The following is a 21564-nucleotide window of genomic DNA, read 5'->3' on the forward strand; positions in this document are numbered from 1 at the left end:
TTCTGGGAAACACAGTGTGTGTGTGGGGGGGGGTCGGTGCTTCAGCCCAGTTTGGATCAGCACCTGGACAGGTGTTCTGTGGGTGCCACACACTTCCCTCCCCTGCCTCCTTTGGGCATTGGCCACTCACCGGGAGGAGCGTACTTCCCTCCTCTGTCTCTTCGGCCGGCGTTGAAGAGGACTGCCTCGTCGAGTGATCACCCACTCAGATGACGAGATGGGGCAGGGAAGCCTGGACTCCTGCTGGAAAGCGGGCAGTCACTCAGAGGAGGCAGGGTAGTGAAGTGCATGGTGCTCGCGCAACACTTGTTCAGGGGTGACTTCAAACTGGGTTGAACTGTGATTCATGTCCATTTTTACTAATAATAACTATAATAATGTCACTGATGTTTTCTTTGGCCTGTGAGATAATACAGTAGGACTTTAGTATCCGCGAAGGATAGATTCCAAGCCTGTGGATGCTGAAAGCCACAGATATGCAAGCCATTTATACATCATAGTTTCTCTTTCCTTCTAATAGCCAGGTCTGCTAGTACACTTTGAAAGCATGTATTTCAGGGTGTGGGGAGAGTTTACCGTATTTTTCCATGTATAAAACTACACTTTTTGCTAAAATAATTGGAGGAAAAATTGAAGGTCATTTTATACACGAAAGTAACAAGGAGGCGAGGGATCAAGGCGCTTTGATCCCTGCCTTTCCCCTCCACTTTCTTATACGGAGTTTAATATTTTCAGGCATCGGATAACTGAAACCACGGGTACTGATCCCGCAGATCCAGCGGTATTACTGTGTATATATATTGAAGTGTTTTTCATTACACCGATATTCCAGGCCATTGAGAATTTTGCCATGACTGTGAAAACCACAGCCCAGATGTTACAGAGTTTTGGAACAGACCTGGCAGAGACAGAACTTCCAAATGATGTGCAGTGTACGGAAGAGCTGCTGACATCCCACACGGAGCAGCACTACAAACTCAAGGTAAGGTTTTGTATCTCTTACCTGGTTCTGATCCTGAAAGAGTGCCAGGTTGTATCAGGCTTCCCATTTTCACCCACCTCTCATCTTCCTGGTCACTGACCGTTGTTATTAGTATAATTGTTGTTGTTGTTGTTGTTGTTGTTGTTGTTGTTGTTGTTGTTGTTGTTGTTGCTGCTGCTGCTGCTGCTGCTGCTGCTGCTGCTGCTGCTGTTGTTGTTGTTGTTGTTGTTAATAATAATAATAATAATAATAATAATAATAATAATAATAATTATTATTATTATTATTATTATTATTATTATTATTATTATTATTATTATTATTATTATTATTCCACCCAACTTTCAAATGTAACATTATGTTTCCTGGGAGATGAATAAAGAACAGTGCATTCCTGCTTTTACTACTTCTGTTGAGTCTGAGAACAGCAGAAAGACACTATGATACTTTTGGGAATTTGCAAAGTGCTATTTATTTACTCCAGATGCGATCTGGCAAATCCAGGGCAAAAAAACCTAATATGGTGCAGTCAGAACACATAGCTATTGGTTTTTCAGCTTTGTTCACATTTTGAAGTGATGCTATGGTGCGGATTATTGCCTGACATCAGCTCTGTGTACTGTAGATTACTGAATGATAACACCACAAAGCTGTTGCAAAAGTGCTGAAATGGATTAGTGCCAGCCCAGAGCATTCTGCCCTCAAGCAGAATGTGGCTAAAAAGTTTAATATTTTTTTTCCTTTGTTTTCTTCATCTGGGCAGAGGTGGGGACTCAAATGATTTGCACCCACCCACTATTGTTCTTTGTCTTAACTGAGTGTTATTTAAAAAGAACACAATTAGTTACCGCCAACTCTCCTACGAAAATAAGATTTTCCTTTCGTTCTTAGTTGACGGGAAAAATTGGCGTAGAAGCCTTGCATGATGAGACACTGTAGGAAAGCAATGGGGCTTTTTTTCAGGGTTAATGTCTTTACATGTCCAGGAAGCTTTGTTTTTCATTTAATGCAGTGTGAATCCTACAAAAACAGGGGTATGTTCAAGCCTTGGTACTCCATCTGATCTTCGTGTCCCAGTGCTAGGAGATCCCTGGGAGAGCGTGCCCCCTTTCACAAAAGACCATGGCTTTCCAGCTTTTGCCGTTCAAAAAAAGGTTGGAATACTTCTCCTAAAGTTTTGTAACTGGCCGTGAGAGTTTCAACGAAAACGTGATCTAGGTAAATGTTTTGCATGTATCGTTCTCTCTGTCTCACTAGAGAGAGGATCAGCCCATAGACCTGATGGGTCCCGTCTCCTGTAACTCCTAGCAGGGATTACAATACATTCAGATAAATGGAACAGAGCTCTTTTTTACACCCACATCCTCTCTCTCTCTCTCTCTGTCTAAAGGATGAGCTGAAGCTGGCTGTGAAGCAGGGGGCCACGCTATTGACTTGCATCCGAGAACCTGTCACACGAAGTGCCAACAGCAAACTCAGCCCAGATGAGCTAGAAAACGTGGCAACGGTGGAAAGGTTAGAGAAAAGCTCAAGATGGGATTCACCGGTTTTGCTTACTATACTTTGACAAATGTGAATTTGTCTTCAGGCTCAGTCTGAATTTGCTTTGTGTGTATGTATCCACTTGTTGGTTTGCTCTTCAAGAAAATAGTGAGTTTATAATGAACATATGGTCAACTCAGCATCATTCTTTTGGCTTGATCCCCTCAATCTATTGTTGCTGTTATGTGCTGCCAAGTCACATAACTGATGAATACATGGTCTCCCAAAAGTCCTATTATTGGCAGTCCTGCTTAGATCTTGCAAACTAAAGGCCGTGGCTTCATTTGGAGTCAGTCCATCTCAAGGAAGGTTTTCCTCTTTTCCTACTGCCTTTAAGTTTTCCTAGCATGATAGTCTTCCAGTGAGTTTTATCTTCTTTTCCGTAAGTTTTATCTTCTCATGGTATGTCCAGCGTATGCCTCAGTTTAATCATTTAGCATCTCATGAGAGTTCAGGCTTGATTGGACCTGATCATATAAAAGGAAGGTGAATAGCCTAAGTGAAGGCGAACAGGTTTGGCATGTGTCTAAAAACCCCGGTGGATGGTGCATGCTTTTGTTCCAAGAAGAGAGGATTTTTAGAGGACATACAGGGCAGTTGCACTGCGTTCTATGAATGCCCTTGGTGCCTGTGTGGAAGAAGGACCTTGAGTAGGGTTTACCTTGCTCTCTCCATCATGGATCACAATCACCCCGTGAAAGATGTCTCTGTGCCTTGTTTGGCTGTGCTACAGAGTGCATCGCTGATTATCGTTTTTAGGAGCCCTTTGTTTGAAGTTTGAACAACTAGGCTGAGTGGGTACAGCAAAGAAGGCCAAGAAGGTCCTATTTTCCAGGGGAAAAAACTCCTGATCCTCTAACTGGACATGGAAATATGTTAGCAGTGCAATCCTATATAAGGGTCCAATGTTTGAAAAAGCTTTGGTTTGCTTGTGTTTTTTTTTTTTTTTTTTTTTTGGTGAAATTTCCAAAGTCCTCTAGCAAATAGTCCTGTGTTACCTGCAGTCCTGCCACCCACAAGGAGGAGAAACTAGAGCCTTTCTGGTTGTAGCACATGTTGTAGGTGAAATGGAATCACAGGTATGTACAGATTTGATGTTCACTCCTACTTGTGCTACAGCCACGAAGAAAACCTGTTTTCTCCTGCTTCTGGGGTATAACACTACAGTGGTGGGCACACCGTGTACAGTGATGCAAAAATAATGCATGGTGCTGGATCAGGGAGAAAAATATCCCCCCGTCTGGCCCCAGAGCTAAGAAGAAAGAGGCAGAAGGAAGATAGGAATAGAGAAAGCAAAAGAGAGAGAGAGAGACTCTTCCTTTCATAAAAATTGGTTAAGAACAGAGTCTTTCTCTATAACTAAATCCACTTCTTGTAACCTTGAGTTCTGTATGGTACAGTAAGTTCTAAAGCTGTCATAGAGGGTGAAAGAGGAGAGCGCAAAAAATGGTCTGAAGCTCAATATCAAAAAAAGCCAAGATTATGGCCACTAGTCCCATCACCTCCTGGCAAATAGAAGGGGAAGATATGGAGGCAGTGACAGATTTTAGTTTCTTGGGCTCCATGATCACTGTGGATGGTGACAGCAGCCCCGAAATTAAAAGACGCCTGCTTCTTGGGAGGAAAGCGATGACAAACCTAGACAGCATCTTAAAAAGCAGAGACATCACTTTGCCGACAAAGGTCCGCATAGTCAAAGCTATGGTTTTTCCAGTAGTGATGTATGGAAATGAGAGCTGGACCATAAAGAAGGCTGACCGCCGAAGAATTGATGCTTTTGAAATGTGGTACTGGAGGAGGCTCTTGAGAGTTCCCTGGGCTGCAAGGAGAACAAACCTATCCATTCTGAAGGAAATCAACCCTGAGTGCTCACTGGAAGGACAGATCCTGAAGCTGAGGCTCCAATGCTTTCGCCATCTCATGAGAAGAGAAGACTCCCTGGAAAAGACCCTGATGTTGGGCAAGTGTGAAGGCAAGAGGAGAAGGGGATGGCAGAGGATGAGATAATTGGACAGTGTCATCGAAGCTACCAACATGAATTTGACCCAACTCCGGGAGGCAGTGGAAGATAGGAGGGCCTGGCGTGCTCTGGTCCATGGGGTCACGAAGAGTCGGACACGACTAAACGACTAAACACACAAACAGTGTTCTGAAAGCAAGAGAAGCATATTTCTTTTTTTTTTTTTCAAATGGCATTCTCTGATTGTCTTCACAGGTTGTTAGCTCAGTTGGATGAAACAGAGAGAGCCTTTGATCAGTTCTGGTCCAAGCATCACCTGAAATTAGAACAGTGTTTGCAACTTCGACATTTTGAGCAGGACTTCAGAGAGGTATTTTCCTTTTTGGCTTATTCCTTAAAACATGTAACGTTTGTCTTTGCCATATATTTGGTTAGGATGGTACAGAAAAAAAATAAATGTAAAAGAAACGAAGGCAGAACTGTATAGTCTAGTGGTGAGGAACCCTTTAAATGTTGGACTACAGCATTTTTTGTCACAAAGCATCTGTGTGCTCCAGCATATGTATCATCATCATCATTATGTGCCATCAAGTCAATTCTGACTTATGGTGATCCTTTCCAGGTAAAGAATTCTCTGAAGTGGTTTCCAATTCCCTTCTTCTTGGGCCCCCCTAGGATTGTGCAGCTTGCCCAAGGCCACCCAGGCTGGCTCTTCCCACAGGAGGCCCAGTGGGGGAATCAAACTCCCAACCTCTGGTTCCGCAGCCAGATACCTAACTCACTGAGCTGCCCAGCCAGCACCAGATGCCTATAGGACTACAATTCCCATCAGTCCTAGTCATGCTGCCTAAGGCTGATGGGAATGTCAGTTCTACAAGTGACTGGTGGGCCAGACATTTCTGCAGTCTAGGCCTCACCCTCAATTCTCCTGTTAACCCCCTTTGGAAGCCACAGTAATGTTAAAAGATGGGGCCGTGTAACGCTGGTAAGGCCACACCTGGAGTATTGAGTACAATTCTGGTCACCGCACCTCAAAATAGACATTGTGGAACTGGAGAAGGTGCAGAACAGAGCTGCTAAAATGATGACTGGGCTGGGGCACCTCCCTGATTAGACAAGGCTACAGCGTTTGGGGCTCTTGAGTCTAGAGAAAAGGTGCCTGAGGTGGGATGTGATTGAGATGTATGAAATGACTCAGGGGATGGATAAAATAGACAGAGGAGAGCTCTTTTCCCTCTTATGCCATACCAGAACCAGGGGACCTTCACTCCAATGGAATGTTGGGAGAGTGAGAACAAAACCAAAGAAAATGTTTCTTCACCCAGCATTGTGTTAGTCTGTGGAACTCCTTGCCACAGGATGTGGTGATGGCACCTGGCCTAGATGCCTTTAAAAGGGGATAGGACGGAAAAGTCCATCGCAGGTGACAAGCCATGATGGGGATGTATATAATCTCCAGGCTTAGAAGGAAGGGACATCCAAAGGCCAGATGCAGGGGAAGAGGGGCATCAGGAGACAGGTATCTCATTGTCTCGCGTGCTCCCAGAGGCATCTGGTGGGGCCACGGTGAGATACAGGGGACTGGACTAGAGAGGCCTTTGGCCTGATCCAGCAGGGCTCTTCTTATGTTCTTATGTGTCCAGTGAATGCAGAATCAACACCCCACCTCCCCCAGAAATCTCACTATATTATGGGTACACCTGAGAAAACTGGGGCACTTTAACATAGTTAAGCCAGTTACATTCTCTTCAAACTTGGGAGAGTTCAGGAAACAATGTGTTCACAACAGGAAAAGGCAGAGGTGACTTTCTCTTTACACAGTCACTTTTTAAATACCCCAGCCCTTTAGATTATTGGTGCGTGACATATTGTTAAAGTCATTCATCAGCAGCAATTCGCGGCCACAATTTATGGAATTACACTTGTGCTGCTGTACATCTCCAGTAGGATTCTGGCCTTTGCGTCTCACAGTTACTTTTAGTGTTAAGATTTATATCCGTTATCAATAGTATTATTCTAATTGCCAACTCTTGATAGAGTCATTATTTCTGACTGTTTAATTTTAAAAAAAAAAAATCTCCTTCATGGATTGCTGCCTTGTCGTGGCGAAGGGGCTTGAGTAACTCAGAGAAGCTATGGGCTATGCCGTGCAGGGACACCCAAGACGGACAGGACATAGTGGAGAGTTCCGACTAAACGCAATCCACCTGGAGTAGGAAATGGCAAGCCACTCCAGTATCTTTGCCAAGAACGCCCCATGATCAGAAACAAAAGGCTAAAAGATATGACGCTGGAAGATGGGCCCCTCAGGTCGGAAGGCGTCCAACATGCTACTGAGGAAGAGCGGAGGACAAGTACAAGTAGCTCCAGAGCTAATGAAGTGGTTGGGCCAAAGCCGAAAGGACGCTCAGCTGTGGACGTGCCTGGAAGTGAAAGGAAAATCCAATGCTGCAAAGAAAAATACTGCATAGGAACCTGGAATGTAAGATCTATGAACGTTGGGAAGCTGGAGGTGGTCAAACAGGAGATGGCAAGAATAAACATCGACATCCTGGGCATCAGTGAACTAAAATGGACAGGAATGGGCGAATTCAGCTCAGATGATTATCATATCTACTATTGTGGGCAAGAATCCCGTAGAAGGAATGGAGTAGCCCTCATAGTCAACAAAAGAGTGGGAAAAGCTGTAATGGGATACAATCTCAAAAATGATAGAATGATGTCAATACGAATACAAGGCAGACCGTTCAACATCACAATAATCCAAGTTTATGCACCAACCAGCATTGCTGAGGAGACTGAAATTGAACAATTCTATGAAGATTTACAACACCTTCTAGAACTGACACCAAGGAAAGATGTTCTTCTCATTCTAGGGGACTGGAATGCTAAAGTAGGGAGCCAAGAGATAAAAGGAACAACAGGGAAGTTTGGCCTTGGAGTTCAGAACGAAGCAGGACAAAGGCTAATAGAGTTTTGTCAAGAGAATAAGCTGGTCATCACAAACACTCTTTTCCAACAACACAAGAGGCGACTCTATACATGGAAATCACCAGATGGGCAATATCGAAATCAGATTGATTATATTCTCTGCAGCCAAAGATGGAGAAGCTCTATACAGTCAGCAAAAACAAGACCTGGAGCTGACTGCGGTTCTGATCATCAGCTTCTCATAGCAAAATTCAAGCTTAGACTGAAGAGATTAGGAAAAACCACTGGGCCACTCAGGTATAATCTAAACCAAATCCCTTATGAATACACAGTGGAAGTGAAGAACAGATTTAAGGAACTAGATTTGGTGGACAGAGTGCCTGAAGAACTTTGGATAGAGGCTCGTAACATTGTCCAGGAGGCAGCAACGAAAACCATCCCAAAGAAAAGGAAATGCAAGAAAGCAAAGTGGCTGTCCAACGAGGCCTTAGAAATAGCAGAGAGGAGAAGGGAAGCAAAATGCAAGGGAGATAGGGAAAGTTACAGAAACTTGAATGCAGACTTCCAAAGAATAGCAAGGAGAGACAAGAGGGCCTTCTTAAATGAACAATGCAAAGAAATAGAGGAAGATAACAGAAAAGGAAAGACCAGAGATCTGTTCAGGAAAATTGGACATATTAGAGGAACATTTTGCGCAAAGATGAACATGATAAAAGACAAAAATGGGAGGGACCTAACAGAAGCAGAAGACGTCAAGAAGAGGTGGCAAGAATACACAGAGGAATTATATCAGAAAGATGTGGATATCCCGGACAACCCAGACAATGTAGTTGCTGACCTTGAGCCAGACATCCTGGAGAGCGAAGTCAAGTGGGCCTTAGAAAGCCTGGCTAACAACAAGGCCAGTGGAGGTGATGGCATTCCAGTTGAACTATTTAAAATCTTGAAAGATGATGCTGTTAAGGTGCTACATTCAATATGCCAGCAAGTTTGGAAAACTCAACAGTGGCCAGAGGATTGGAAAAGATCAGTCTACATCCCAATCCCAAAGAAAGGCAGTGCCAAAGAATGCTCCAACTACCGTACAATTGCACTCATTTCACACGCTAGCAAGGTTATGCTCAAAATCCTACAAGGTAGGCTTCAGCAGTATGTGGACCGAGAACTCCCAGAAGTACAAGCTGGATTCCGAAGAGGCAGAGGAACTCGAGACCAAATTGCTAACTTGCGCTGGATTATGGAGAAAACCAGAGAGTTCCAGAAAAATATCTACTTCTGCTTCATTGACTATGCGAAAGCCTTTGACTGTGTGGACCACAGCAAACTATGGCAAGTTCTTAAAGAAATGGGAGTGCCTGACCACCTTATCCATCTCCTGAGAAACCCATATGTGGGACAGGAAGCAACAGTTAGAACTGGTCATGGAACAACTGAGTGGTTCAAAATTGGGAAAGGAGTACGGCAAGGCTGTATATTGTCCCCCAGCTTATTTAACTTATATGCAGAATACATCATGCGGAAGGCTGGACTGGAAGAAACCCAAGCCGGAATTAAGATTGCCGGAAGAAATATCAACAACCTCCGATATGCAGATGATACCACTCTGATGGCAGAAAGTGAGGAGGAATTAAAGAACCTTGTAATGAGAGTGAAAGAGGAGAGTGCAAAAAACGGTCTGAAACTCAACATCAAAAAAACTAAGATCATGGCCACTGGTCCCATCACCTCCTGGGAAATAGAAGGGGAAGATATGGAGGCAGTGTCAAATTTTATCTTCCTGGGCTCCATGATCACTGCAGATGGAGACAGCAGCCCTGAAATTAAAAGGCGCCTTCTTCTTGGGAGGAAAGCGATGACAAATCTTGACAGCATCTTGAAAAGCAGAGACATCACCTTGCCAACAAAAGTCCGAATAGTCAAAGCTATGGTTTTTCCTGTCGTGATGTATGGAAGTGAGAGCTGGACCATAAAGAAAGCAGACCGCCGAAGAATTGATGCCTTTGAATTGTGGTGCTGGAGGAGGCTCTTGAGAATCCCCTGGACTGCAAGGAGAACAAACCTATCAATACTAAAGGAAATCAACCCTGAGTGCTCACTGGAAGGACAGATCCTGAAGCTGAGGCTCCAGTACTTTGGCCATCTCATGAGAAGAAAAGAGTCCTTGGAAAAAACCTTGATGTTAGGAAGGTGTGATGGCAAGAGGAGAAGGGGACGACCGAGGATGAGATGGCTGGACAGTGTCTGCGAAGCAACCAACATGAACCTGACACAACTCCGGGAGGCAGTAGAAGACAGAAGGGCCTGGCGTGCTCTGGTCCATGGGGTCACGAAGAGTCGGACATGACTAAACGACTAAACACACAATTTTAAAAATAGAACTGCAAAATGGCAAATACAATAACAGAAGATTGGTGAATATGTAGGTATCCTTTTCAGAAAGCCTACACCCTTTGTTTCTATCATGGTGGGACCCAGTTTCTTTGGCAGAGTGATTGGTGGCATGGGAGGTGTGGAAGACTGGGAATCAGCAATGCAGTTTTTGGAAATCCACTGCTACAGCATCTCTGATAGGTAACCATCCAGCCTCTGCTTAAGAGCCACTACCGTATGAGAGTCCTCGGCCTTCTTAAATAGTCTGTTCCCTTATCAAACAGCTTCTGTTTTCACAGAGTCTTGTCTAATATTAGTAATCAAAATAATCTTTATACTGAAATAATAATATCAATAAACTTCCTGATTCAGGTTCCACCCTCTGGAAAAACAGAAGCAAATTTGCGCCATCGTATAGGTGACAGCCCTTGAAATATAAGAAGATACTTGGCCTGTCTCTTTAATTTTTCCATCTGTAGGGGAAACCTCTACAGCTTGGTCAACTTTTCTTTGTAGGTCTCTACGCCCTTCACCACTTTCGTTGTGTTTCTCTGGAGACGTTGTTTGTGCCTGAATGTTACACAATTTAGTAGGGACTTGTGTCCCATACTGGTATCACAAAATAAATGCCCATATGGGACGAACAGCCAGAAAAACAAGGTTGTTCCTTCTCTGTCTCCTCGGGAAACATAGCACAGTTTCAGTGACATACTTAAATCAGAGTTGGGGAAGAGTTACTGGTGGGACTGTATGTCCTAGAATCCCAAGCCAGAGTGACCAGTGGCCATCCTGGCTGATGATTTTGGAAATGGTAATTTTTTTTGAAGCTCTGTGCAAAATTCATGTGTGCCATGAACATAGGACGTACAAACAAGGATTTTGCTATTAAGCAAATTCAGAATATGTTGCATGTGCAATCAGCAGCAAGCCTGGATTTGCTACCACGTTAATGTGCAAATCAGCCTGTATCATTGGTTGTATTCACAGATGCAAAGTCTTCATATTTATGGAGAAAAGATGTTGTGAAAAGCGGGGTCTTGTTCCCATGGCTTTATTATAACCTGGTAACATCCAAGGAATGTTTCGGACGCTTGCTTATTTGTTCCATCCTCCTGTCCGTGTCTGTCATACAGGTCAAAGTGGCGCTGGACAACCTGATGGAAGTGCAGGCTGGTTTCACAGATATTGGGGACAGCATCTCCCGGGTGGAGCACATTCTGAAGGAACAAAAGCAGTTGCAAGAAAGAGGACAGGTATGCCTTTTATGTAGACCTTACATGTTACAATAAATTGCAAGAAATGATTGTTACCGTATTTTTCCATGTATAAGACTATGCTTTTGTCTAAAATCTTTAGACTAAAAATTGAGGGTCGTCTTATACACGGAAGTAAGCTTAGGAGAGATGAAAAAACAAGTGGAGGGGAAAGCAGGCATCAAAGCGATCCTGCAGTGCTTTGATCCCTTTCCCCCTATACTTGCTAAGCCCCACTTAGATTTCTTAATTTTGGGTTAGAAAAGTGGGGGGATCTTATACATGGGAGCGTCTTACACACTGAAAAATACAGTATTTATGTTTGCTGTTGCTGTTATCAGTTGTTGTTATTGCTATTAGCTACTCAATAACTATTCTATACGCTAACAAAATGCTGCATTGTGGAATGTGACTGTTCAGGATTTTACATATTCCATTTCATACTTCTCTGTTCTGCCTTGCCCCATCACCGTTCATATGGCGACTGACCATACTCAGTCCTCATTGGATTTTCGTAGGTTCCCCTGTCCCCCCAATTTATTGTACTTCTGCAAACCTATGATTTCTCATGAGCTTTCCGTAACCTCCCCCTTATATACCACATAACCAACGGTCCTCTCCCCCTGAAACAGGGGGAGGGCATTTTAATGTACCACCAAAGTAGCTGTCACATTACAAAGTCTGATGAGCAAAGGAAGATATGCACCAAAACATAGGTGTTTATAGTTCCTGTTTTTAACAAAGAGAGGGAGAGAAATAAGCAGAGAAAGGATCAGGACCGGAAACGCCTTTTCCCCAATCCCCAGCCTTGCCTTTCTGTCTCATTAAATGAGCATTTGTGTGTTTATCCAGAACACTGCTTTATTCTCTGCAAGAAGCAGTGAGCCTAGACTATATTTTTGCATGGATCAGCAGGAACAGAAGGTGGCTGGAGCAGAACCCCACAGACCTTGAGTTACAAATGTCAGAAGTTCTGACACACTGGGCAAGTGAGCCGAGAATTGTTTTCATGCATAAGAAATAAAGGTTGCTTCATGCAAAAACTTTTAGCTTCAGACTTCTTTGCAGGACGGTAGTGGTGTCACTTTTGCCCCTGGTTCGCTTTCTTCATGTAACACAATGCTATTAATGGGAATGTTTTTCATATTAATTTCTCTTTTTTCTTCTGCAGGAGCCTTTGGAGAAAGCTCAAGCATTAGCTCTCCATGGAGACCAGCTGATCCAAAATAACCATTATGCCATTGACTCCATTAGACCAAAGTGTGTTGAACTCAGACGCATCTGTGATGATTTTGCTAACGAGACCAAGAAAAAATACGATATTTTAGCAAAATCCTTAGAATTGCACAAACAGTTAGATAAGGTAAGGTGCATCGGAAGAAGAAACATTATCTGTGACAGTATTGTTATTAATGTTTAACAAAACTACTGAAGAATAGGTTATGTAAAACACTATTTCAACAGTGAATCAGAAAGATTTTAAAGTCCATATCGAGCCCTTAATTTCTGCCACCAGAAACCTACAATTCTCGAAATTGCAAAATAAAATAAAATAATGAATAAATGAAAGAATGAATGAACGAATGAATAAGGTTGATAAACACAGTTGAAAAAAAACATGTGCAAGGACTGACACTGATGTTTTTTGTGTAACATAACTTTTCCAGGGCCACCTAGGACTAAGTTTGAGGCAGAAATTGTCAGTAGGTTTTCAGGGTTTTATTTTGGTTTTATTCCTAAGTGGACTAGAAGATCATCCATGCGTTTAAATAAAATATGATAATCTCCATGTGACATGGCTGTCTTGGGTGTCCCTGCACGGCACAGCCCATAGCTTCTCTGAATTACTCAAGCCCCTTTGCCACAACAAGGCAGCAATCGGTGATGGGGCCTGTGTATACAGCTGGTTAAACTGGGCCATTCCCAAGACACCAATGTCCCTTTGAGCCTGGCAAAGCGAGTTTTTGGCTTACAGCTCCTACATTCCCTCCCTTTAATTGTCTAAAAGTGACAGCCTGGAGCATGGTGTGAATAGCTTTGGCTTGGTTTTTGGTTTTGTTGTTGTTGTTGTTTTAAGACTGGGGAAGCATTTCATCTGAACTTGACTATCTTATCTCCTTTCAAGGCATGCCAATGGTGTGAAGCTGGAATCTACCTCTTAGCTTCCCAAGCTGTAGACAAATGCCAGACACAAGAGGGAGCTGAAACTGCACTTTGCGACATTGAAAGATTCCTGGAAACGGCCAAGGAGCACCAGCTGCTGAATGGCAAAGAGTTCTACAATCAGTTCGATATGATTCTCACCCCAGAGATAAAGGTAGGAATAGAAAGAGGAGCCCTGCTAGCTCAGAACAAAAATCCTGTCTAATCCGGTTAGCTGCTCTCCTGCAGAAGCAACCAGAGGCCTCCGGAAAGCCGACAAGCAGGGCACAAGAATGATAGCTCACAACCACTGGTATTCAGAGGCATGCTTTTGCTAAACCCGGAGGCTGCCTGTAGCTATCATGACTAACCCCCATTAATAGTCAAGGCAGATAATGCTTAGGATCTCTCTATGCGGAGTTTGTGTCTGCTTCTGAGTGAAGGGATGTGGTGGCGCTGTGGGTTAAACCGCAGAAGCCTCTGTGCTGCAAGGTCGGAAGACCAGCCATCGTAAGATCGAATCCATGCGACGGAGTGAGCTCCCGTCGCTTGTCCCAGCTCCTGCCAACCTAGCAGTTCAAAAGCATGTAAAAATGCGAGTAGATAGTGGGAAGGTCACGGTGTTCCGTGTCTAGTTGCGTTGGCCACGTGGCCACAGAAGCTGTCTACGAACAAGACACTAGCTCCACGGCTTGGAGACGGGAGATGAGCACCGCCCCTAGAGTCGGACACGACTGGACTAAATGTCAAGGGGAACCTTCACCTCTGAGTGAAAGTATTCTGTTCTGATATTTTGGCTCTTACCAGTATGTACTTTGCAACTATCCTTCTACCGCAGAGCAACGCCCAAAGAGTTCTGCAGAAGCTGGAAGATGTGCAGGAAATGTTTGACAAGAGGCAAGTGAGTCTGAAGAAGCTGGCAGCGAAGCAAACCCGCCCGGTGCAACCTGTGGCCCCACATCCGGAGTCGTCACCAAAGCGAGCATCGCCGAAAAGCATCCGGCCTGTCCCGTTAGGTAAGGCACAGACTGGGCTTAATAAGTGGGCCTTCATTCCTTCCCTTTCAATCCAAGGGTCAGGACCAAGGGTGGCACTTAGGAAGGCCTGTGTTCTCTGCTTCTCCAGCCATTGAGCGCAGCGCTAGCTTCCCAAAGTGACTCCCAAGACGAGAGACTTAATTTTTAAAAGCAATCAGCTACCGTTGCAAAGTGTCTCCGACTCAAGAGTTCAGTAGTTCCAATTAATAGCAAGGTAGACCTTGTGCAGACACACACACCCCAGTTGTGCGCCCCCCCCAAGTTGTGCTAGGAAAATTCTTGAATTTCTGGCCTTCTGCAACAGGGGTGGCCATGTACAACAACCGTTTTGCTTGCTTTAAATGGCTTTTAGTAGATGAATGAAGCCATGGAAGCCTTTAATTTTCATTTATTAATGACTTGCAATCATGTCATTTCCAACTTATGATAACCCTTTCCGGGTTTTTCTAGCTACAGAGTAGGCAGAAGTGGGTTACTGTTCCTTTCCTCTGGGAGTCCTCGCCTGAGACCTGGCAGACGGACTTCAAAAGTCACAGGGAGGAAATGAAGGGTTGACTCCTTCCTAGGCAGGCCGGTGGTCCCTTCTCACTGGTCTATCTAACCTGCTATGGGATCCTAGCCGTACAATAGATGTCAAAAGATAGACGGCTTAGGACAGCTTTCTATCAGGGCAAAATGAGATAAGTGAGATGTGCCGTATTTTAAATGAGAATTCCAGCTCCTGGAGATTTTCAGGAGCAGCAGTTCCACTTTTTTGAGCGTTGCCTTTTCAGGGGTCATACCAGCGTGCCCTAAGCAGGCATGCTGTCTGGAGGTTGCTTGACTCCAGCCCTTGAGGTAGAATATGAACATGATCACAGAGTTGAGCCCCTCCCTAGTGTGTGGGGGTTTTTGGGTTTTTTTGCAGTTGCAATTTGCTGCCGCTGTTCAGAATTAGCATTTTTCAGTATGCCCGTTTGATGTTTCCTCATGTTCTTTGAGATTATATCAAGCTTGGGTACAGTTTGACTCAGAGGAAGTCTGGCCAGTTTTCACTTTCACTGTGTTTGCTATGCATGCCGTAGCAATCCTGCAACTCCCTTAATATTCAATAAACACCAGACAGCTCTGCCACCATCACAGACAGTGATCCAGTTCCATTGCATGAATTGGTCCAATGAAACGGTCACATCCGTTTTCTTCTGAGGTGAAACACTGCAGGAGGCTATTCGATTCTTTTCAGTAATAAAACCCTAAAGTTAGTCATATTCCGTAACTTAATATCTGACTGACTGGCTGTTGGATCCATTGTGGCATTCTACATGGTCAGTAGTTTATAAAAACAGATGAAGAACTCATTTAATTAATAACATTTGGTATGAATATGAATGTTTAAAAAGTAAGAGAGCTTAGCTGGCTGAGGAAATGATGCAGATGTGAATACCATCGAAATGTTAAACCACACGCTTTTTATAGACCTGAATATTTGTTGAAAAAACAGAAGTGAGAAAGAGTATTCCCCTTTTTTCTACCATTCCCCACCATGAAGTGGTAAGTTGTGACGTATGTCAGGGACAGAATCAAGGATCAAAACTTAACAATCACTAGATGTTGTCTTGACAGAATATGCTTTAGTTAAGAGATTTATGTCAAAAGCATTAAAATGAAAAACAAGGAAGTCTTAATTCTTAACTAAAAATCAGGAAAAGGCTGCACGGTCATGGAAAAATACAAATGCAGGAGTAGGTGATACCTTTAATTGACCTTTAAGAGGATATAAAAACAAAAAACAAAAACATGTAGATTGCGCTCAATCATAAATCATCTTCTTCAAGGCTATGAATCAAGTTCTTGTGGTCAATTCCAAACTTATGTGCTGTTATTAATGTCCCAGGTTCACTTGGCTGATGGTGTAGAGGCCAGGTTATCTTCTTAGGTAGAAACAGCTGCAACGTTCATGTTGATTTCAAACTCCTCCTCAGCTAGCTGTTTAGAATTCGTGGCTCATCTCTTAAAACAGACCACAGTCAGAGGCATTCTGGGCCCTGTTAGAGCCTATCCACACAGGCATATAATATAGTTATGGGATACGGAACCTAGCTAGCACTATTTAACACGGAAAAAAGACCATACCCCCCCCCCCAAATCGTGTTTGTACTTAGAATGATCCATCTTTCCCCTTTAAGGGTTGCTCTGCACCTTTCCAATGCCTGCCTAGAGGATGCATTCTCTTAAGCAAGATTTGGAGCCCTGCAGGCTCAGGGAGTGGATGGGGAAGAGCAGCTCAGGAGCCGGAGACCTTGAAGGCTGGTGTTGCAGCTCCAGAGATCACCTGAGCAGCCATGATGAAAGCAACTGTTGCTCCTTACAGGCTGCTGTGAGCCTTTGAACCCCCTGCCCCTGGTGCCGTGTCCGGCTTCCCACTTCTGCTGATCTGCTCTTTGGTTGCTCCTGTCTTCTTACTGGCCGATAAAGCGGGTAAACCTTGCCTTGAAGGGATCAGTTGACAGCTGATCAGAATAGAAGGGGTTAATTGCTGGGACCTCGGAGGAGCACGCCAAATGGCACATCTCTCCTTTCCCACACCTCAGCCTGGTGAAAGCTGCACCCAAAACCACCCAGTCTGGACAGACTCTAAAGCAGAAGGCATCGAACACCCACCATGTTCTGAAGAAGCAACCAGTGCTGTTGGTTTCCTGAATACCCAAAAACACTTTTGCCCATCCTTCTTTTCAGTGAAGAAAATTTGCATAGAGCACTAAACACTAGGCATGTTCTGTATTGTATAATGACATAGTATCTCCTCAAACCACTTTAATTAGAAAAAAACCTGTGCCATTCTAGTTGTCAGTTATGGAACTGTACCCCATCCTTTGATTTCTCTCTTTTTCCAAACTGGTATTTTCAGTATAAAGAAAGCTTGGGGAGACATGCATTCAATATTTGGAGACACCCTGTTTTTGTTTCTATGTTCTTCCAAACCTTAACTGCTCATTCACTTCTTAAAAGGAAAGTCCAGGATACACGCCAGATGCTCAAACGGCAGCATTTTCTCACTATTTTCCACTGCACAGATTAACAGCTTCTCATTCATCCTTGTATTTATACATATGCCGAGCAGTTCTTTCCCAGAGCAGCTACTTGGCACCGTCAGGAGTTTCATCGTATTGCATTTCACTGATGAAAATGAGCGTCTCATATTTATATTAAGTGGCATGGGCCACTGGAATCTTTTGTTTAATTCATTTCAGATGTACATATCATAAAGCAAACTGCTGCCAGCATCTCCGATATCCTTTCCTGTGCAGATGAACAGTAGTTTCCACCTCCCTTGATACCTTCGCTGTTCCTTTGGTTTCTTACAATTAATGCATAAATAAGTTATGCTGTTTGCTGCAATGAGATAAGGAGCTGGCCATTGGCTTAGGTTGCATTAAAGGGAGATTAAAAGGAAGACAGGTCTGTTTAGGGCTATAAACCATCATCTCTTGGTAGTTCTTACCAGTTCAGAGGCAACGGATCTCTGAATATGGTTGGCTAGGATAGCAATTTCCAAGCCCAGATGTTCTTGGACTACAATTCCATAAAGCCTACAAGCAGAGCCAATGGTCAGGTTTCCTGGGAATTGTAGTCTAAGAACATCTGGGGGCTTACATTTGGGACTCAGTGGATTAGAAGTAAAGTAAGAATTATCCTCCAACTTAATTTTCAGAAGCATCTGGGTGGTTCTTTGGTATAGTGCGAAAAGTTGTTTGTTTAGCCTCTGCCAGTTTGTCACTTTTTTGTTGTCCAAAAGAGTAACTTTTTCAACTCAGATATTTGAGGAAATGGGATGCTAGACTAGCTTTTATCCAGCAAATCCTATTGTGCCCCTGCATTTAAAAGAAGAAAAAAATCTGATTTGTTTATATTTATACTTTATTTGTAAAATGTTATTTTTATGTCTAAAGGACATACAGTAATACATTTTCAGGAAACTGTGTGTAGAAATTTTAAAATGGCAGTTTTGAAAAGAACTTTATGAGACAAAATGCCCCCAAAGTGTGTAAGTTTCCAAGCTCTCTAGAACTTCTTAATCAGGCTGGCTGGTATAAAAATTTAGGAAATGGAAAAGAAACAAAACAAAAATCGAAAATAGGCCAGATGTTGTAGTCCGGAGTTCTGCAGTTACACTTTGCCTTCAAATCGGGGATGAAGACGGAATTCAAGTATCAGATTATACCTAGCAAGACATACTAGAAGCCACTGGCAATGGTGCGGCTAAAAAATATTGTAAATAAATAAAAATAAATAAATAAATACTGGGATGAAGAGGCAGCGAAAAGTTTTTTAAAAATTGAGCAAAGAAAATAAAAACATTATACTGTATCTAATTTTGCTAGGACCTTGGAAACAAAGAGAATTTGGTAACAGAACCTTATGCTATTGCTACTGCTCTTTCTGTTGGACATTAGCCATGGAGGATGCTCAGTGGAAACTATGGGTAGTGTTTTTCTAGCAGCATCAACTTAGTGTCTTGTTGCCATGTTTGTCGGCCATGTGGAGTTCACATAAATAGACTGACTATTGTACAATGGAATCTGCAACATAAATATTACAAACTCCTTTTCATAATTTATAGCATTTGAACAGCTCTCCTACGAAAGAAATCACTGAATATTTCACATAGAGCTTTCTGAGTACTAAGTTGTTGTAGGTTTTTCGGGCTGTTTGGCCGTGTTCTTGAGGTTCTTCTTCCTAACGTTTCTCCAGTCTCTGTGGCCGGCCTCTTCAGAGGACAGGAGTCAGAACTCTGTCTGTGCTCTGGTGCAGTTTGTGGGATAGTTGATGGACCTCAACCTACAACCACCGTCGGATCCCGGCCATGAAAGCCTTCGAGAATACACTGTCTAAGCTGCTGTTTCTTCAGCAACTTAACCAGCTGCTAAAAACGAAACTGAACGTTGTGTGAACCTCATGCTTTATCCATCCAGTTTTAATTGGTAGCTTAAGGTGGTTATGCCCGTGATCAGAACCACAGCAGAGGTGAACTTTTAAACTCTTTTCTTCCCACACCACTGCCCTCCAGCATAAAGAACAGCTTGCTTAGCAGTATGATGGCACAGAGGGGAAAAAATTCTCCTTCCCTTCATGTTATTTTTTCCCTCCCTGCAAGATCCAAGGCCACTTGCAACATGAATTTTACAGAATAGTTTAAAGAACGCAATGAATAAGAAATAAAATTCTGTTTTAATAAGTTATCGTCATCATGTGCCATAAAGTCCATTTTGGCGTAGGCTCACCCTTATTCAGGGGCTTCCAGGTAGACAAACCTCACAAAAGGTAGCTTGCCATTCCCTTCTTGTGGGAGCATCCTGGGATTGTGCAGCTTGCCCAAGGCCACCCAGGATGGCTCTACTCGCAGAAAAGCATAGTGGGGAATCAAACCCGCTTCTGCTCCACAGCCCGATACTTAAAAGGACATAGCTATCCAGCCAGTTATGACAATAAGACTGCATAGAATTAGCACAATTTAAAACTCAGTTTTGAAAGAAAAAAACAGTACAGTGCCCACCCATGAGTCCGTCGATGGCCAAGGCATGACTAAATAAAAATGTCTTTCCCTGCTAGCGGAAAGAGAGCAGAGGAGGGAGGTAGACTAGTCTCCCTCCGAAGGGAGGATTCCATAGCCGAAGGAAAGCTACCAAGAAGGTGTTCTCTCATTTTTTTCAGCAAATGTTCATAAAACAGTGATGGGCCTGAAGGAAAGGTCTCTCTTCATGTTCTTAAGACGTGGGCAGGTTCATCTGTTCTTTAATAAATAATTTACTACAAAACCTATGGGGAACGCCAAAAACGTATGTTTGCAGTGATATGTAGTTTGGCCTGTAGATCAGTGTCACTCCTCAGTGATGCTTACACATTCTGTCCATGACGGAATATATTAATTTTTCAAGCACAAATGAAGCTTTTATTTGTACCCTACCTTTCATCCCTTGCAAGATCTAAAGCCACTTGCATTTTTTTTAAAAAAAAAAAACTGCTTAAGAATGCAATAAATAAAAAATTACAATTATGCCAAATAAGTTATATAAGTTATGAGACAATTACTTTTTCTTAGTTCAATAGACTCCATTTCCCATCTGCTTTGTATAGAAGTTCGCTGACATACTGTGAAGATGCATCTATGTAGGCTCTGAAATGACTAAACCCTTCCCTCTTGATGTCACTGGGACCTTTACTTACAGTGCTTCATTTCATGATGTTTGTCTTCAGTGTGGAAGGGATGGTCACTCTCGAATTGGCCTTCTCAGCCACACTAGACTCTGTTCCAAGTCCTTCATACAGAGCACGTTACCGTAGTCTCTCAAGACTGAAGGATGCCTAATCTAAATGGAGACTGTTTGTCTTGTTTCAGCTACCAATAGGAGATCGGTAGAAATTTCTAGTCCTCCAAAATCCATCTCCGATGCAGACTTGTCTAAAAAGAAAAGTGTAAAGAAGACTAAAGGTGGAATTAAGGTAGGAAGGCCATGTTTGTTATTTATCAGCACAGCTGTCACTGGAGATACCATCACTACTGTTTCATTGTGCAGTGCTTCTAGAGCATAGTTCCCCAAACTAATGACCACCAGATGTGTTTGACCACACTTATCGTTGCTTGCCACCATGACCAAAGATTCAGTCTTTGTTTATGGTGGGCCTACTCTAGTATGGATAAACAGTTGGATTTAGGCTAGAGATGGGCAAGAACCGAACCATGAATCAGGAAAAATGGACAAACAAGGCTCATTTATGGTTCAGTTATGACCTGGTTCAGGAATCCCATTTTGCTGAAGCAAAACAAAGCACCGAACCTTTATCCGCTTGGCGCTTTGCATTGCTTCGGCAAAACAGGATAGTCTGCCCATCTCCTTTGTCACTGCTGTGGGCCACCAGTGCCATCTTCAGAGGCAGTAGCAGGCTCCTGGCAGGGAAGCCGGCCCCATCTAATCGTACCTTCTGTTTAGCAATAGTGCACATCCTTTGTATGTACAACCTCTCTATGCAAGTTAGAAGAATTGAGGAGCAGGTTTTGGGAAATACTTTGTGGGACATCGAGTCAGAATCAACCATACGAGGTTAGAGGGACCAAACATTTTGACATGGTATAAAGTATAAGTACTGTACATAGATGTTAGCAATAGTTACTTTCCTGGTCATGAATATTCATTGTGGTCATAACAAGAGATGGATGAGTAAACATTTAATAGCATGTGAAAGTGCCTCCATATTTTGGAGGTAAATCACCTGCTGCTACACGTTTTCTGAGTCGTTATTATGCAAAGTCCTGTACTGCAAATAAATGAGCCTTTAGCTAGAATCCTTTTTGTTGTGTTTTCCAAACCA

At 43.1% G+C, this 21564-nt stretch overlaps 1 protein-coding gene across 17 annotated transcripts in view; it reads left to right on the plus strand.

Moving 5' to 3' along the window:
• MCF2L2 (MCF.2 cell line derived transforming sequence-like 2) overlaps positions 1–21564 on the plus strand; it is a 277556-nt gene that overhangs the window by 102594 nt on the left and 153398 nt on the right. For all 17 annotated transcript variants that reach the window (XM_072996252.2, XM_078389790.1, XM_078389785.1 and 14 more), the window contains exons 7-14: positions 833–982; positions 2373–2497; positions 4740–4854; positions 10919–11038; positions 12210–12401; positions 13164–13355; positions 14019–14196; positions 20594–20697. In XM_072996252.2, coding sequence (XP_072852353.2) covers positions 833–982; positions 2373–2497; positions 4740–4854; positions 10919–11038; positions 12210–12401; positions 13164–13355; positions 14019–14196; positions 20594–20697 — 1176 coding nt within the window. The remainder of the gene's footprint in view (positions 1–832; positions 983–2372; positions 2498–4739; positions 4855–10918; positions 11039–12209; positions 12402–13163; positions 13356–14018; positions 14197–20593; positions 20698–21564) is intronic.

The sequence above is a fragment of the Pogona vitticeps genome, chromosome 3, assembly GCF_051106095.1.
Source record: "Pogona vitticeps strain Pit_001003342236 chromosome 3, PviZW2.1, whole genome shotgun sequence".
Taxonomy (NCBI): domain Eukaryota; kingdom Metazoa; phylum Chordata; class Lepidosauria; order Squamata; family Agamidae; genus Pogona; species Pogona vitticeps.